A 19,122-nucleotide genomic window follows, 5' to 3' on the forward strand; every position below is an offset into this window, starting at 1 on the left:
TGGAGTTATGGCCTTTTAAAGTATGACCCTTTGTTATAGCGCCACCATCTGGCCAACATAGGTTATTTGTAGTGCCTGAGTAGTGGGGGGGCATAGGAACCCACCTACCAAATTATGGTTGGTCTGCAACTTATGGTTGCTGAGCCTCAGACATTTTAGCAGAGAAAGCTTCCACGCCCCAACAAATAAGTCAAAATGGCAGGCAAACAATATGGCGGACATAGGTGGTCCCAATAGCAAAGTTGTAGAGCACATTCAGATGCATAGGTCAATGAGGTTTTGTGTTGATCTGACTTATGGTGTGGGAGTTATGGCCTTTCACGCATGACCCTTTGTTATAGCGCCACCATCTGGCCGACATAGGTGATTTGTAGTGCCTGAGTAGTGGGGGGCCATAGGAAGCCACCTATCAAATTTGGTTGCTCTAGGACTTATGGTTGCTGAGCCTCAGACACTTAGCGGAGAAAAATAATAATAATAATAATAATAATAATAATCCTAACAGATACAATAGGGTTCCCACCAGCTTTGCTGCTTGGACCCCTAAATATAGCCATTAATTATAAGTGTGTTGAAGGCTCCCTTTTCCCAAACCCAATACCTATCATTAAATAGTTTTCATGCAGACACAATCAAACCGTCATTTATTTTTTATTTAGTTCTTGTATGATATGATGACTATTTTTCTTACAGTTCTTGTATGACATGATGATGATGGTCCCATGCTACTGTTAGTTTGTTGTGCAATTAAACCTTTTCATTCATTCACTGAGAATGAACATATTGTGTCAAGTCAAATTCCTTGTATGTATAAATGGACTTGACTATTACAATTACTCTGATTCTGACTAGTACTTATTGCACTTCGCAGCTTTCACCTTCTAACAGTCCGTGTTGGCTTGAGCCGCGGAATCGCTGCTTGCGGCTATATTTTCTATTTATTATCATTAAAAATTGTTACTTATTGTACGAATTGGTTCCAGTGTCATCAAAATAAAACAAAACATTTTCATAGAACCATTTCAGTTCTCATGTTTACTCCAGGTAGTCTGTTGATATTTTTCTACATTGTAAAGCAATGGTATATCCTATTAACATGGCTCTCTGACGTGGTTACTCCATACAACCTATTCTTGCAGTGTAAAACGATATAACTGAGCAGACACTTTCGATTATGGAGATATACTCAAGTGAGTACTTTTTCAGTAAGCAAAAAAATAATTATAATTTACTCCTAAAATAGGGCCTACCAACTAAACCATATCATATCAAGGCCTAAACTTGGTATTTTGAGATAGGGACAAGTCTTTTTTAAAAATTGACTTGTTGCAAGAGGGTTAGGGTTGTTGTCTATTGAGTAAACCTATTTAATCTGTAAAAAAAAAAAAAAAAACTAAGGACAGTGGAACAAAAGTCAAAATCACCATAGGGCTCAAGGAGATAAACAATCATAAAGGGGCACATGTATATGCTTTGTGATGGCAAAAAGCATTATATACATTTTTGGAAAGGTTTTAGATTTTGGACCCCTGGTTATCTTAAACCCCTGTACTGACAGGAAGCTTGTAATTCCCATTTGAAAATGGATGCAAAAGTGAGTTTCTTGACTCAAAACAGTTGATTTGTAGTGAAATACATGATTATGCTGTTATTTACAGCAATGCATAATTTAGACATGGATAGATAGGAGATACAATGCACACTTTTTGCTTCACAAATCTATTATAGTTCTGCATATCCACCCTTGTGCACTTGTGGTCAAGGATATTTTGATCCAGGACATTGTTATAGTATAGTTTAACCTGATTTATATATGGGATCTCTCAGTATTTCATTGCAAACTAAAAAAGATTAATTTCTGCCAAGATAACTGCATTTGTGGCACTTTATTTCTTCCTAAATTATGAACTAATCTAAGTTAGTATTGTAAATGGTACAAACATCTTGCTTCATTTCAGCCATTTTCCAACTCTCTGTGATGCTTATACCTGGAGTATTTAAATAGGCTTTAAATAGGGTACCCCCTAAATGGGCAAGGATTGGGCAGATTTGGCATCTGCGCAAAGGGGTTAACACTATGTGGAGGGGTGGTGTGGTTAGGGCGCCATCTGCGGGCGGAGAGGGAGCGGTTTAGCTGACACTGCAACCCCAGGTGTGTGCAATCACAATTAATTGCGAATTGTTTATATGCTTTGCCTGCAGTGAGACCAGGGCGCTGGAATGAGACGCACGCGGGAGCGACGCCGAGTCTTATCGTGTGTGTTTTGGTTTGGTTTGTTTTTGTTTTGTTTGTGTATGTACAGCCTTAAACCCAGCGCAATAAAACCTGTGTGCATCCGAGAACAGAGGATTGTGTGGTTTGTGGGGAGACTGCAACGCTTATTACAAACACCAGCTCCAGGATAAACGCACCTGTCTGCAGTCATCGGCATCAGCCCAGCTTGTTCTGTGGCCTCCATCGTCTCTTTGCTGGTCCTCCGGGTTTCGGCTTCAACTGTGGGACCAATTAGAACAGACTAATACAGGCAAAGTACTTGCAGCTCCTGAGAGCAAGGCATGACATTTTAAGTATTACAGTCAAGACCATATCAATTTTCAACTGAAACAAAATGAATGCATAATCACATCAGTGTTCCCATACTTTGCCTTTATTTGGGTGGCCTGCCCAAACAGATTTGCCCTTGTCCAAGATTTTTTGTATTTAACACAGGCTCATGGTATTCCAATTTCCTAACACAGAGATAATACAGTATTCCAAACACAGGGAAATAGTGGAGTTGCTTTGCCCATTTCCCAATAATTATCGGTTATTCACATAAAAGTGTTTTAGTGTCTCAGAACCCATAAGCAACCATAATCATAAACATCATTCATCAGGAAAAAACTGCTATTGAAGGGATGTCAACTTCTGCATGAAGTGGCCGCCTCCCCATGTTTTGTTCGGAACACTGTGAGCCTACATTATATGTTCATTTCTGTAAGCAACACACTATACTTAGTATTCATAATTTATTATTTTTTCTTTCTTATGTCAATGTGAAACACAGCCGACTTATTTAGCTGTGTACACTGCCTGTCCCCCCTCCTTCCATTGCTGCCAAAACGGCGTCAGTTAAAGCTACACTAAGGAAAATGCCGCTAGCCATTGTGTTTTCAATACAAGCCAGCTCTCACCCTCCCAACCCTGAGCCAAAGAGCTCCGTTATTTGTCATAGCACAAGCTGCGAGAAATGTGTTACACATAATTCCCACTTCCCACCCACGGCACAAACCTTCTTTTAACACCACCGCCCACAGCCGAGCTCACAGAGTCAAGTTTGAGGAACACCTCATATGCGGCTTTGGCATACAGCTTCGGCAACTGACCAGTAGGGGGTTGCTAGAACCCTCCCATAACCGGGGCAAAGCAAATACGCATTGCCCTATGGAGCTAACAGACAAAGTCAGCACATGTACTGTTCAGATAAAACTGAATGAGCCACCCAGCAGTCCAGATTACCCATATTTTCTAACCTCCAAGTACCAATGTCAATTTTGTAATCAAGACGTATGTCTCTCCATTTTTATACTAAATTTGACAACATTAGAGACATTCAATTTAATTTGTATAGCACCTTTTTACAGAGAACTGTCACAAAAGCATTTTACAGAGTAGCAAGGCAAGAGACAGCAAAAAGAGCCAGAGCAAACGCCAGGCCTGGACCCCCAAATAACAAGCACATGAGTTAAAAAAAACTCCCAGTTGGGAGAAAACCCTCAAATGGTGGCAAGACAAAAAACTCCCCAATGGGACGCAATCTCGAGAGGAACCTGGATATAGAGGGGGAGACCAACCTCCACTGGCTGGGCCTGGTGTAAAGATTTGGCAGAATGGAATGCAGCAGAAATGCTATAAAGTATCAATCCCAGTAAATAAAATGGGTTAAGACATGGGAATAGTTATCCTATAGTGCAAATAATCAGAAGGTAATCCAAAAAATACATTTTCACTCAAGACACTTACTTTCAGGAAGTTCCTGCGCTGTAAAATCATACGGGTCATAAGGATCGCTTCCCTGAGAATGTCTCCTTTCAGCAGAACGGCGACTCCTACCAGCCAGAAAAAACATAAGGGCAACCAAAAAAGTTAACAATGTATCACGTGTCACAAGTTTTTTTCAATATCAAAATTAACCATTATGAGTGAAGAAATGTACAAGTCAAACGACTTGCTTACACAAGGATCTCAAACTCCTGTCTTGGAGGGCCATAGTGTGTGTGTTTCCAGTGCATTTCAGCACTGTAACTGAAGTCATTGTTTGGTTAGGAGTCTGTACACGTATTTCCCAATGTGTTTGGCTGCTGATGACAACAAAGCCACAAAATCTTCAGAGGAAGCAGGATTTGAATTTGAGATCCTTGCTGTAACAGGTGTCCGTGTATCTTATGAGCCAAAAAATTAACTACAGAGGTAAGCGTGAAAGACGAAATATTGAAGATCAAAATACAGCTGCAAGCAGCAGGGGGCCAAGTACAAAAGGTACTATGACATGGCCTGCAAACCTAGTTCAAAAATCATCCTTTGGTGCTTATTGGATACAGGTATTTGTAAGAATTATTTTGAAAATTGCAATTTTGAAGTGATGCTGTAGCACCACCTACGGTACTGGCATGAAATTTGATACACATGACCTACATGGTCCCATTTGTACGGTAACACTGTGGTCCTGCGTATGCTCATTCACAATAAGGGTTTCTATTATACTAAGTATACTAAGTTGCCATACACCTAAATTTGGGGTCATAAGCATAATTTGGGTGTGGCCGGCATTTTTGTAACAATTATTAGTTGTCCTGAGGCCATCTTTACACATATCATACCTTTGCAATTTAACATGTAGATCATGCATCTTTGCATCTCACCCGTCTTTCGGATGAGACGTTAAAACCGAGGTCCTGACTCTCTGTGGTCATTAAAGATCCCATTACACTTATCGCTAAGAGTAGGGGGTTCCCCGGTGTCCTGACCAAATCCCAGATCTGGCTCTCGCAAAAACTTGCCGCTAAAAATCATCCCCAGATTTAATTGGCTAAATAAATGTTCTCTCCCTCTCCACCTTCGCTAATGTGTGGTGAGCGTTCTGGCGCAAAATGGCTGCCGTGCATCACCCAGGTGGGTGCTACACATTGGTGGGTGAGGTGAGTTCCCCTTCACTGTAAAGCACTTTGAGCATTTGGAAAAGTGCTATATAAATGTAATTATTATTATTAATAATAATAATAATAATAATAATAATAATAATAATAATAATGCATGCTGAACTTGGAGAGAATTGAATAAACGTTTTTACATAAGTATAGAAAAGTTATTTTTTTCCAATGAGCAGTGGTTAACTATCACCTTTTCTCCATCAGAACAACCTGCTTGACCCTCACCAGTCCAGCTTTCGAACCAGGCACTCAACCGAGACTGCCCTCCTGGCTGTGACTGAGGCACTTGCACTGCAAGAGCCTCACCCCTCTTGTCAGTCCTGATCCTCCTAGACCTGTCTGTAGGTTCCAACACGGCTGAAATATGTATTTCTGGGACTGCCCTCTCTTGGTTTGCTTCCTATCTTGCAGATAGGTCCTACCAGTTCACCTAGATGGGGTCTGTTTCTGCACCTCATCCCCTTGTGACGGAAGTCCCACAGAGATCTCTACTGGGGCCTTCTGCACTTCTCCATTTACACTAAATCTCTAAGCTCAGTAATTACTTCACATCGCCTCTCTTACCAGTGTTACAGTAATGATACAGAACTCGATTTCATGTTACACTTGCATCATCAACTAGAACTTTTCTGTTGCACTTGTACCATCATCTTGATGTTGTGCCTCATAATATTTCTTGTAATCATTCCTCACTTCTAGTTTGATTTGCCATAGCTTTACTAACTTTTCCTATGCTTACTGTGTGAACTAGACCTGATGTTCATGGCTATGGATTACTGATACTTAATGAGAACTGTATCTTCTCGGATCTGTGTTCTGTATTTCATAATCGAATCATGTCCTGCAAGTAGACAGGGGCCGTCCTGTTGGCTGCAGTGTAGGCGAGGGTCAAGACTTTGAATCTGATCCTGGCAGCGACAGATAGCCAATGGAGTGACCTCAGCAGAGGAGTGACGTGGGAGAATTTGGTAAGGTTGAAGATGAGTTTGGCAGCAGCATTTTGAATCGTCTGTAGTGGCTGTATGGCACAAGCTGGCAGGCTTGCAAGGAGAGAGTTACAGTAATCAAGGAGGGAGGTCACCATAGCCTGGACAAGCAACTGGGTGGAGTGCGTAGTCAGGAATGGTCGAATACTCCTGATGTTGGACAGAAGGAATCTGCAGGACCGTGATGTTGCCTTGATGTGCTCCTTGAGGTCCAGCTGGTCACCAGGCTCTTTGCAGAGAGAGAGGCAGTCACTGTGGTGCCATCAACCGTGATTGAGAGCTCACGTAGTAGGGAGGTCTTGCATGGGAAGAACAGCAGCTCAGTTTTGTTGAGGTTGAGCTTCAGGTGGTGGCTGCCCATCCAGGTTGAGATGTCAGCCAGGCAGGAAGATATTTTATCATCAACTTGTGAGGCAGAGGGGGGGATAGAGAAGAAGAGTTGCGTGTCGTCTGCATAACAATGATAGGAGAAGCCATGTGAATTAATGACTGAACCAAGAGATTTGGTGTATATGGAGAACAGCAGAGGACCCAGTACAGATCCCTGTGGTACTCCTGTAATAAGGGAATGAGGAGCAGAGGCAGCCCACATCCAGGTGGCCTGGTAGGAACTATCTGCAAGATAGGAAGCGAACTAAGACAGGGCGGTCCCAGAAATGCCCATCTCAGCCAAGGTGGAGAGGAGTATTTTGTGGTTGACCGTATCGAATGCTGCAGACAGGTCAAGGAGGCTCATGAAGCGTTGAGTGCCCCCGTCACAGCCAGGAGGGCAGTCTCTGTTGAGTGCCCGGATCGGAAGCCAGATTGGTGAGGGTCGAGCAGGTTGTTCTGATGGAGAAAAGAGGTTAGTTGTTTAACCCCTTAGCGCACATGCCAAATCTTGCCAATCCTTGCCCATTCAGGGGGTACCCTATTTAAAGCTTTATAATTCCAGATGTGAACACCACAGAGACTTGAAAAATGGCTTAAATGAAGCAAGACATTTGTACAATTTACAATACTAACGCAGATTAGTTCATATTCATAATTTTGGAAGAAAAAAGTACCACAAATGCAATTGTCTAGACAAAAAATCAAAAATGAATTAGCACTTTTTTAGTTTGCAATGAAATACTGAGAGATTGCATATATACAGCAGGTTAAACTATACATGTGCTGGATCAAAAACTTCTTGACCACAAGTTCATAAAATCTAAGGGTGGATATGTAAAACTACTATAGATGTATGAAGCAAAAACTAAGCAGTGTACCCAGCGTCTCCAAATCTATCCAAAATGTCAAAAAATTGCATGCTGTAAATCACAACATATTCTCGTATTTCACTACAAATCAACTGTTTTGACTCAAGAAACTCACTGTTGCATTATTTACATGTGGGAATTACAAGCTTTCAGTCAGTACAGTGGTCTAATATATCTAGGGGTCCAGAAACATACCCAAAATCTCTACAAAATTGAATAAAATGCTTTTTGTCCATTATAAAGCATATAACTGAGCCCCTTATGAAGGTTTAAGATGAAACATTGCTATCAGATTTTAAAAATAATGCAAAAATATTGTCACAATGCAGTACAGTACCTAAATGTGTAATAATTAACTCTTGTATGTATTTCTCTACTCTGTACGCTCGTATTTTTCTTGTATGGGGATGGGACGACATGAAAATAATTTTCAACCGTCCACCACGTTTTGGCAATGTTCCAACTCTCACGTTATCACTGTTGCATGCTTCACAAAAACTATTACACAACTAACTAACGCTTACATTACAGTGTCAAATATCCACAAGATAATACCACTAACCTATTTAAAGACACTCAATTTCAAAAATAACGTATAACCGAAATATTTTGAGCAGTAATACTTACATAGCAATGATGAAATCTTATTTATGTTCAGTAGATGGAGACAGAGACAGTAAATCAATTATCCTGTTCTATTCGCTTGTTTTGCTCCAGAAAACGATGTCAGCTAGGTCTATCAGCAAACATATGGCTTAGCTATGCCCAGAACTCCTCAATAATAATAGTATTTTCCAAGAAATTACGAAAAATCATTGACAACGTTTCGTTAGGTGCAGTGTCTTTTACTGCTACCACAGAGTGAATGCATAAGTGAATGCGATGATAAGAAAATTTTCGGTTACGTTGACCCATGAAGCGCTATTCCAAAAGCAAAATTAGACATGTTATACATCGTTAGAAAGCTTATACTCCCACCTACTGAATAAATGAATTGTCAATCAAGCCAAACTGTACTAAAAAGGCGACAACACCGTAAACAACAGGTGTGGTATTACACACAGCTATTTTGGAAGGTACCCAGGCATCACAAATGCGCGTATATTTCACAAACGGATTGTTCAAGACAATATATGACCACTCAGTCTCAAAAGGGTAATCGCTACGCATAAAACCAATGGTAAGGTTGTATATTTATTCAATATTTAGCCCCAAATATTGACTGTAGAATTACATATCATTTTTTAAAACTTTGTCTTGTTCATGGCGTTGTCACCTTTTTTAATACAGTCTGGCTTGACTGGCAATTCATCATGTCTGGTCGTTCAGTTAACACGCACCCCCTTCCTGCAGTCTCATTTGCAACCTCACCCCCCGCCGTTGACATAATGAAACTAAAACAAAGCATTTTTGTTTTTAACTCATACTTTGGTTGCAGCAACTATCGGGAGGTACGTTCATGTTTGAAATCTGTCGCAAAAAGAAGACACAATTGTAACATTGAATCTGTGGCAGCAAGACATGATTAGTTGTCCCTAGCGGAAATGGAAAAAAACTGAAACGGAAGCAGTTGTTGTTGATCACTTGCGGCCCCTACTGGCCAGTTAGGAGGAGTGAGGAGTTAGCACTCAATGTATTTCAATGGACAATGATGGAAATTAATTAAAATATAATACTTGTCCTTGACCGATTTGCAAAATATTTGAGAATTCAGGTCCTTGGCCTGCTGCCAGCATGCACACCAAGTATTAGCCTGATCGGCCCAGTAGTATGTGAGATTAGCTGCAGACAGATACACAAACACACGCACGCACACACGCGACCAAACGCATAATCCCCTTCAGGCTCTCGCCTGGCGGAGATAAAGATGAAGAATCCTAGCAAAAATGAAAAAGAATCCTACCAAAAACCAGTAAGAATCCTAGCATAAAACAAAAAAGAATCCAAGGAAAGACTAAGAAGCATTGCAAATGAGAAGAATTCCAGCAAAGCACAGTAAGAAGCCTAGCAAAAAAGAAGAATCTGAGTGAAAAATAAATATCCAAGCAAGAGAAGAATCATAGTGAGAGAAGAAGAATCCCAGCAAGAGAAAAATAATTATAGCGTAAGAAAAAGAATCCTCACAAAACCAGTAGGGGTCCTATGCACCCCTTGGTGCTTGGCCCCGAAATGACAGGACAACAGCCACTGAGGAACTGAGAGAATTAAATTCAAAGAATCATTGCCTGACCTCTTCCTCAGGGGCTGAGACACTTCTTGCTTCTCGTCATCCTCCTGATCCTCAGATTCTGTGTCCCGGCCCTCTTGCCTAGATCGCCGCTTCCCTTTCTCCAAGACCTAGAAGGGGATGGCCAAAACGCGTTTTAGCAATGCAGGAACAAATTGCCACAGTCACATTACACCAGGGGAGCACAAATGCATCCCAAGAAGGGTTGGTGTGTATACTGGTTTTTGTACATATCAATTATTTTCACTCAAATTATTCAAATTATTTTACATTTTAGAAACTTCAGAAAGCAAACCTGACTCACTCCCATACTAGGCCACAGAAAACATTTTTGATGGGGATACATACGCAATCTGTAGCTATAACTCTTAAATGTCAGATCAAACAAATGAGATACTAAGTAATTGACAACATAAGACCGCATGAAATCCCAAAACAGACTGGTCCTGGCTGTGCACACCTGCATTTAACTGAAAAGATGCTGAAAGGGTTTAATGCAAAAAAAAATTGATCAACCTTGAAAACTACTACATATTCAGCCCCGTCTCTAAACCAATCCTGGTTTACAGGATGGTTGGGCATTTCATTGATATGCAGCCAATGTGGGCATTTCATATTCTCTGCAGCCGATGTAGCTAGTGCCAGTGGTGCCAGTAATATTTCTGTGGTGAGGCCTTGTAATCTGTGAGTCTGAAGGGCCTGATCAACCAAAGATGATGTTATGGAAGATGCCTTGCTGTGTTCTGCACAATTTTGGCAAATGGTAGATCTTAATGTGTATGTGGCTGCTAGTTGTTACATTGTGGTACATAGAAAGCCAAACGTCATGATTACCTAACATAACAAGCTATCTAGCCAACTTAAACTCTTGTCTTCCTTTTCGTTAACATCACAGAATAAGGTTATGACTTTGGAAGAATTTCACATTTGGATGTCGCCCTTTATAATGATGTATGAAAGTCAGGTTGTTTGAAACTGTCTACATTTTGGCTGAACAAGGACAATAAATTGGGAAAGGATTTGAACTAGGAACTCATGCAGAACTGTTGATGTGGCTTTGGTGTAATGCTATACCTTAAGGATGTGTATCGCTACAAATCCATATATATTCTCTCCCATCTGAACAGTGTGAAATGCAAAGTACAATCGCTTCATAAACATACATTTAATGCTTGAGAAAGTCCATTGAGAATTTATTTTATAAGAATAAACATCCAGAAAATAATAAATCCGTGAAATGAAGGGGAATTCTGGAGCTCGGTCATACAACTGTTCAACATCTGACCTTCTTGAAGTAGGCAAACTGCACCAGCTCCACCGCAACCTCTGTGTCTTCCAGCTCCACAGCTTTACTCATGCGAGCCTTGGCATGAGCTGTGGACAGGCGGATCAGCGTCTCCAGCGTTCTCGCTGTCACAGGGGACGTCTACAGGGCCATAAGGGAAGCTGGGGTCAATCAAATACTTTTAGAGACATTTGTAAATTAATAAATTATTTCATATTACTTGGACTGCTTTTGCTGAGCTATTACTTGCACTGCGTTTGCCACGCTATGCTGAGCTATTCAATATTTTGAGCTGTAATGACAACACACAGTGATCACACTTTTGCCCTTTTTAGATTCAAGAAATAATCAGATCTGATGGCAGTGTTTGCATTTTCAAGTTGCAAACACTGCCTAATAATTCTGAAGCCATTTTCTGATACAAGATGACTGTAGAGGGTAAAAGGCCATGTGGGTCTGGTCTCCAGTAAATTTACAGTGAGCTCAAAAGACATTTTTTTCAGTATTCCACAATTTTCGATTTGTAATCAAATAATTGGCATGTGGTTAAAGTGCACACTCTCTTTTTTACACACTTTGGTTTCAGCATTTAAAACTACATCACAATTTATACATAGCTCACCTATTTCATGGCACCATAATGCTTGGGATTTTATTAATGCTACGTAAATTAAAGTAGTAATTGCTACGTAAATAAAAGTGTTTATTGCTTTCATCAATAATTTAAGAGAATGCTATTTTTAGAAGCATGCATCTAATTGGAGGTGTAAGAAATTAAGTGACTATTCATACAACTGAGTTTCTAATTGAGACATTTATAAACAATTAGTTGATCTGATATGGGAAAGAGTCAGGAAGGAAAGTAAACATGAATGGAAGTTTAAATACTATGAAAAACACGTCTGAGCCAGTGGTCCTCACTCCTGGTCCTGGAGAGCCGCAAGGTCTGCGGGCTTTCAATGTTACTCAGCACTTAAGTAGCACAGCAATTGATTGGTTAAAGCAGTTTATTACACAGTTAAATCAGATCACCTAGTTTCTTGGGTCTTTTGGTCACTGATGTTAGGGGGAGAGAAAAAAAACCCAGCATACCCTGGCTCTCCAGGACCAGGACTAAGTATCACAGCAGTTAACCCTCTGGGGTCGGGAGCTCGACAAGATGAAATGAACTTTCTTTCTATTTGGATGATTAACTTCACGAGCTGTTATCATACAGACACAACAAAAACATTGACAGAAACCTTAGAATCGCGACTTTTCAATGTGCCCATTGGCAAATAATATGAATTGTTTTAAAAGTTTTAAATTTGATTAATTAGACCATGTATGCTTCGTTAGTCCTTACTCATTACTATGTGAATTTCGCTCAGCAGGAAGTCCGCCGAAATCGCATTCACGTGTTAACGACATTATAATTACTCTCCATAGAAGGGGACTAGGGGAGAGGCAATGAGAGATCCATGTGAGAAATGCCAAGCCTGCGAAAGCGGGATAGAATGTCAAAGCATATAGCCTAATTCATTTCTTTTGAGGTAAACATTTCGTTTAATTTTGGAAAATGTCACGGATGACTGGACTTGACGTGCTTCATGCCTTGTTGGAGAGCGATGAAGAAGACGCGAACAACTCATCAGGTCCGGTCCACCCGGACACTGAAGCCGACATTGATGAAGAGCAGCGAACTGCTCCAGCTGAGGATCAACTTCATGAGTAATTATATTTCTTATGATCATATTGGTAAATGTGTACTGTATTGCAACGTATCTCTGCGTTTGTAGGAATATCCAGCAATATGCACGTTTGTAAATTCCCACACTACGAACTATTCAAACTTTTGCATCTCAAAATTATAGGCTAGGTTCTCTGCGTCTGGTTGTGTTAGAAAAAAAATACAGTCTACCTGCTACTTCTATCATATTGGTAATAAATAGCCCATGCCTGGCGTGTAGTGGCGTGGCTAGGATTCTAAAACTTAGTGTCCTCGCACAATCGATATTAGCATACTGTATGTAAGTTCGGGAAATAGCAATAAAATAACAACTTAGCTAAACAGACCCAGCCTACTTCAGATTGAGGCATTGTTATTGATGAGTTGTGTGTAGTTGAGCTGGAATATCAATGTTTATTTAGTTTAGCTAATGTTGTTTCGTTGATAGCTTGCATTATTTGTAAATGTGTGCTGCATTACATTCTCTCTGTGTTTGTAGGAATATTCACTAATATGCGCGCTTGTAAATTCCCACACTACGAGCGATTCTAACCATTGCATCTCAAAATTATAGGCCACCTCTCTGCGTCTGGTTTGTTTGGTTCTTTGTTTGTATATGATGTAACTATGTCACATTTCCTAAGTTTTGTTTTCATTAGTTAGTGGTTTGTCCCTATTTTGTAAAGCACATTTAATTTTCACCTGTTGAAGGAAATGTGCTATATGAAGTTTGATTTGATGTCACATTTCCTAACAATTTTGTTTTTATTATATTTACAGAGATGCTGATCAGGAAACACGGCCTAGTTCACCACTAGCTAAGAGGCCACGCAGGCTTCGCAAGAGTACACCAGTCTCATCTCATCTTCCATGCATATAGTTTACTTCAATAAATGTTCCAAAATCAAAAGATGTCTTTGTTTCTGTCTTCTAAATGGCTCATTGAGTCTTTGTGTTAGTGGTGGGGAGGCATGCGGCCAGGTGTGAATAGCCTACTTAGCTGGCAGGTCCTCCTACCCAATGCATATTCATTACAGAAAGGCCATTTGCCCTCCCATTCTCACCTGGTGTTGAAAAATATTAGTCACAACCAGTGGTGGACAAAGTACACAATTCCATTACTTGAGTCAAAGTATAGATACCCCTGGTCAAATATTACTCCACTACAAGTGAAAGTTGTTCAGTCAAATTTTTACTTGAGTTAAAGTACTGGAGTACTTGCTTTTAAAAATACTTAAGTATTCAAAAGTACATTTTATTTTTAATGTCAGCGCACTGTTGTATTGTTTCTACGATGCATTTACAGAAGCTCATTTACAGATGCATGTTTACTGTTATTAGATAGCAACACATGATAGACAGGGGTTAAATTGGGATATGGGAGGTGGGTGGACCCTGAGATCCGGTGGGAGGTGGGTGAAAAAAGGTACAAACCAATGAATGTCTCAGCTCAAAATAGTTGTATCTTTAATGTATTGTGCACATAATTGTAATTAAGGAAAACAATGTTTTAAAAAGAATGTATACTATTGATGCAAGCTTTTACATAATATATTTCAAGTTTATTGAGTGTCATTAATGCTGAGAATTTTTTTTACCCACGAAAATAATCGGTCATCCTCCTCTTGTGATCACTTTTTCCTCCTTTATCCATCTTTCTTAAACTGGTGAGGTGCAAAACTTTCCTTTAAACTTATCAGTGATCTCAAACTGTTTTAATGAATTGTCAGTGATTAACAAGCATGCAAACATCTGACTAATCAAATGGAAAGGGACACCACTTCTTCGCATTGTGTTAGGGAGATTAAATGATACATGCGGTTTAGAAAAATCCGTTCTAAATGCTAAGCAGTGGTGGAACCTTCCCCTGATTTTCCTTGAGTATCAATACAATTAATCCACAAAATAGGCTACTCAATACTATCATATATAGCCAGCTCTCCCCAAATAGGCAGTTTTAGCGAGTAGCCTAGGCCGTATAGCCTACATTTATTTTCATTTGCAGTACAAATTTGTGCACATTTTTAATCAACATTATTTGCGGATACACTTCTTTCTCCGCACTCGTATTCATGGCAAATATCTGCAATGCATAGGCTAGACTGTAAACACAATTTGTGTAGTGCAGGTTTTGTTTTTGCTGGTTATTCTGAGAGCTAACATAGTAGATAACAGACTGGTGTATCTTATTTGTTAAGTGTAGACTACTTGGTGATTAAAACTGATTTTTAACGGATAAATTGAATTTATGATTTAATCCCCCTAACAGGGAATGAAGACGCTGTGTGTTAGGCTAGCTACTTGTTATTTGATTAATCCGATCATTGGCACGCTTGATTATAAAGGGAAATTACTAATGAAAATAGGTTGAGATCAATGATTAAAGTAAAGTTTTGTGCCCCACCAATTTTCAGCTCACCAGTCGCCGCTGAATAAAACGTTATGTATGTGGGAAATATTCAATCCTAGCTTAGCTGCTGACCAGCAACCTGCTGATTTTGCTCAAGCAATCAAAGTTGCCCTTAATAATAGCCGTGGGGGCTGTTTATTCACCTCTCTTTAAAATGTTGCATAGATGAAATTACATGTTAATGAAACTACCTACCGCGTCCGCCTCCAATCGATCAAGACAATCAACGATATTTTTCTTTCTGTGCCTGTCTATATAAAAGACTGTTCCTCCTGAGTTTTTTTTTCCTTCAGATTTTTGATTGGTTGAGCGAGTAACTGGCTGGAGGAAACACATGGACTGGAGCCTAAATGGAGTGGATTGTCACAGTTATTTGTAAAACTGCTGGTCAAAATTATTTATTTATTTACCAAAGGTGGGTGGACGCCGTCGACCCCCAATTTAACCCCTGATGATAGATAGCATTGCCGAAATGTGAAACAGTTGGATGACCCTTCGCTCAAATTCCATAAAATTTAATCTGACCAATCCTAGCATAAAAACTGCAACCACTACAAGCTCATACAACTTCATAATTAGCAAACCGGCTACCGTTAGCTAACGTTTACATACCTCGACATGCTTTTTCAGGTTGGACGGCGAGTTTTTGAATGTAGCGATGTAGTTTGTGCATGGTAAGCAGAGCAAACATTTAAAACAATATGAATCTTTTTGAATTTCACAAATCTCAAACCTGGACTTGAGATATGGCCATGGGTGCTCTGGTGGCGAAGAATCATCCTTATCTTCTGCCGTCGCTGTAATTACTGCCATGGCGCCGCCAAGTTCAAAATTGAACTGTTCAACCACTGGTGCAACAAGCAAGCACTTTCAACTTGACCGACAGCGTATTAGGAGTAGGCTACCGTGATTGGTTTTTCTCCTGTGAGGAACACAGCGTGTGGCCAATCGCATTTTAGAAAACAAAAAAATATTCAACTGTTGACTTCAAAGCTATGCTTCAAAGTAACGAGTAACGACAACCTTCATAGAAATGTAGTGGAGTCAAAAGTACAATATTTATCTTTCAAATGTAATGGAGTAAAAGTCATAAGTTTCCAAAAAAAGAAATACTCAAGTAAAGTACAGATACTCAAAAAATGTACTTAAGTACTGTACTCAAGTAAATGTACTTCGTTACTGTCCACCCCTGGTCACAACACTAACTTCTTGCAAATTATTTTATATTTCTCATTGGTTTTGCTAAAATATTTTGTCATCTTTTGATACCCAGGACCATTTCAGTGATCCAAAAACTTTGATACTATTGTTTAGTGTGTTTTATTACAACATTCCTGTGCATGTTCAAAACTACTGTTTACAGTTTGTGTGTTTTTACAGCAGTTTACAATCCAAATATATGATTATGACCTACTTACTGCTGCCATATTATTGTAGCTGAGTTTGTGCTGAAAACAGAGATATGAAACACTTTGGAATCACTGCATATAAAGATGATGAAATACACAAATGTAAGAGCATGGCACAATCACTAGTGTGCCTCATTTTACCCTCAGACCCCAGAGGGTTAAAAGAAAAATGCATCCATATAACACAGGGGTGGTGTGGCGTTTTTGTTTTAGCCCAGCACCTGATTCAATTTAAGGTCTTGATTGAAGATTAGTTCATTTTCTTCATTATGCTGCAAATTCTTTGGTCATCAATTGTAGAGGCCTTCTTTGGCCTGCCAGGCCCTTTGTGATGACAGAGCTCTCCAGTGTTCTTTTAGCAATGATGTTCCAAATAGTTTCTTTTGGTAAGCCTAAAGCCCACCGCACGCGTAACGGCCGCGAGCGCACGACGTGCGTACTACGTCCGTAGTTGAAGTACTGTTATTACAACGGCAGCAAGCGACATCCTCTACACCAGCCGCGAACGCGGCGCAAACCGGGTGCGAAACTTGTGCGACAAGTGAGCTGAACCGTAGTTTTTCGCTTCTGTTCTATTTTTCAGTTTGCCACGCGGCATGATGACCTGCTGAAACACAGAAATATGCTCTAAAATGGTAGTTATACATGCTCTGATTTATATTTAATCCTTATATTACTGGGGGTGTGTCCCTAGTTCCCTCTTGCAGTAGTGGAGAACAAGAGAAAACCAGATAAACACCAGATATTTTATAAGCAGCTAAAAAATACAAGCCTTTTCATTTTTGTATTGTCCTGGCAGAAAAAAAAATTAAAACTGGAACTTGGGAAAAAGGCAAACTTAGTTTCGCTATCTTATTTTGTGGAGGGGGTAAATTCGAAAATACACCACAGAAAGACGTAGCTTATTGAACGATGTAGAAGTGCATGCACTGAGCAGTGGTTTGTTAGCTCGAAGTGTTGGAAGGTAGTTTTTAACCAACCATTTCTCAGCGTATTTGACTTCTCCGATGTCTTTGTTCACCGTGCTTTCAAAAAAGGGCTTGTTAATAAAAATAAAAGAATCTACAAAGCTTTAAAAGATCAGATTATTTAGTGGTCTTGTTGATGAAAATGCACCTATTTTATAAATGAAGTTTTGAGCAAGAAGTTGTTTATTGCACTTGTACTTCGAAGCGTCCGGTGTTCATGGTGTTGTGGTGTTCATATCCCTTCAAGTTTAAACTGTTATGCTATCTTTTTGATGATTAGCTGATTTTACTAAATCTGATCATTTAAATATTTTGACGTGAATAACAAGACGACAGGGGAATTCCCAATGGTTTATTACGGATTATTTATTATTATTATTATTATTATGATCATTACATGTTCTTCATAAAGCTGGAACGCTTGTTAACCAAGGAAATAAATTAATACAGTTTGAGATTGATTATTATGTAGGCTACGTTGCGATTTAAGCTTATGGCAGTTCTTTAAAGCATTTAAATATTTTTGATTTGAAGTAAGCAATATTTTTCCCTATCCAGTTTCATCAGGTTTCGGTACCTTCAGCACAAACTCTCACATAGGCTATTTACATGAGTTAAGAAAATCTTACCATATAACCAACTGAAAAAGGTCTCTCACCAAGTATTCACTTCCCATAATCAACAGTCGTGAACAAACGTGAAATACACAATGTAATCCCACTGCAGACTGCGAGAGCTACTAGGAATATAGAGCTTGAACCAAGCCTTTGCGCGACACAAACGGAACCCGTGTAGACACACGCCGCGCCGTGCTGCTTAGCCGTGCTGTTCACGTGCCGCTTACGCTACGCGTGCGATGGGTGACCGGCTTAAGGCTTGGCTTTTTAGTTTTTTAAAATTATTTCTCAGCCTCATAGTGGCTTCCTTGATTTTCATTCGCACAACTATGGTCCTCATGTTGATAAACTCCACTAATAGACTCCAAAGGCAACCAGAAGCTCTCTTGTACTAAAGAAGCGATGTAACACAGCTGACTAATCAGGAACACAGTGAAGCCATTTGTCCAAACCTTATGGTGCCCTGAAGTGGAGGGGCTATGTATAAAAAGTGCTGTAATGTCTACATGGTGAAAGTAAGATGCATAAAAATACCCATGAATATAAGCTGAAAATCTCCACTGTAACCACATATACATTGTTTCATTACAAATCAAAAATTGTCAAATCAAGAAAAAATATGTCTTTTGTCCCCAACGTTATAGAGCTGACTGTAAATGACTTTGGTTCGACTTCAGCTTAGCTTAATTTGACATCTATAAAGTCCCTTCTGATTTTAAACCAAGGGCCATATTTACTAAGCATGCCGCAAATTATTGTCAGTGCAACATAATTATGCGCTGCTGCATGTGTTCAATTTAGAGGGGTATTAACTAAGATTAAAATTAGTGTCCCATTAATAAAAACTACACTTTTCATATTTCAAGTTGTTTAATTCCATAGGCTATCAAATAGCAAAGCATCTCCAGAATCACCGTCTCTCAACTGTCTAACAGGCAACTGTTCCTAAAGATGAAGGCAAGGCTCCAGAGTGCGACCATTTTGGTCACACATGCGACCAAAAATCTGTCAAGTGCGACTAAACATTTCCATTGGTCACACCGGTGCGCCTGACATTTAGCAGGTCTGTCTGTGTGTGTGT

The 19,122-nt window shown here is 39.7% G+C and overlaps 2 protein-coding genes across 3 annotated transcripts in view; one reads left to right on the plus strand and one right to left on the minus strand.

Annotated features, from left to right (window-relative positions):
* Positions 1-2,333, plus strand: part of LOC118229842 (saccharopine dehydrogenase-like oxidoreductase) — a 303,871-nt gene extending 301,538 nt beyond the window's left edge. Inside the window, exon 12 of the mRNA XM_035422302.1 lies at positions 2,203-2,333. Within this exon, the coding sequence (XP_035278193.1) occupies positions 2,203-2,224 (22 nt within the window). The 3' untranslated portion in view covers positions 2,225-2,333. The remainder of the gene's footprint in view (positions 1-2,202) is intronic.
* mcm3 (minichromosome maintenance complex component 3) overlaps positions 1-19,122 on the minus strand; it is a 102,897-nt gene that overhangs the window by 5,251 nt on the left and 78,524 nt on the right. Inside the window, exons 13-16 of one of the 2 annotated variants that reach the window (XM_035422280.1) lie at positions 10,930-11,070; positions 9,648-9,754; positions 4,004-4,089; positions 2,413-2,503 (exon numbers count right to left, since the gene is read on the minus strand). In XM_035422280.1, the coding sequence (XP_035278171.1) occupies positions 2,413-2,503; positions 4,004-4,089; positions 9,648-9,754; positions 10,930-11,070 (425 nt within the window). The remainder of the gene's footprint in view (positions 1-2,412; positions 2,504-4,003; positions 4,090-9,647; positions 9,755-10,929; positions 11,071-19,122) is intronic. The other variant, XM_035422281.1, reaches the window with a different exon arrangement.

This window comes from Anguilla anguilla, chromosome 6, assembly GCF_013347855.1.
Source record: "Anguilla anguilla isolate fAngAng1 chromosome 6, fAngAng1.pri, whole genome shotgun sequence".
NCBI classification, from domain to species: domain Eukaryota; kingdom Metazoa; phylum Chordata; class Actinopteri; order Anguilliformes; family Anguillidae; genus Anguilla; species Anguilla anguilla.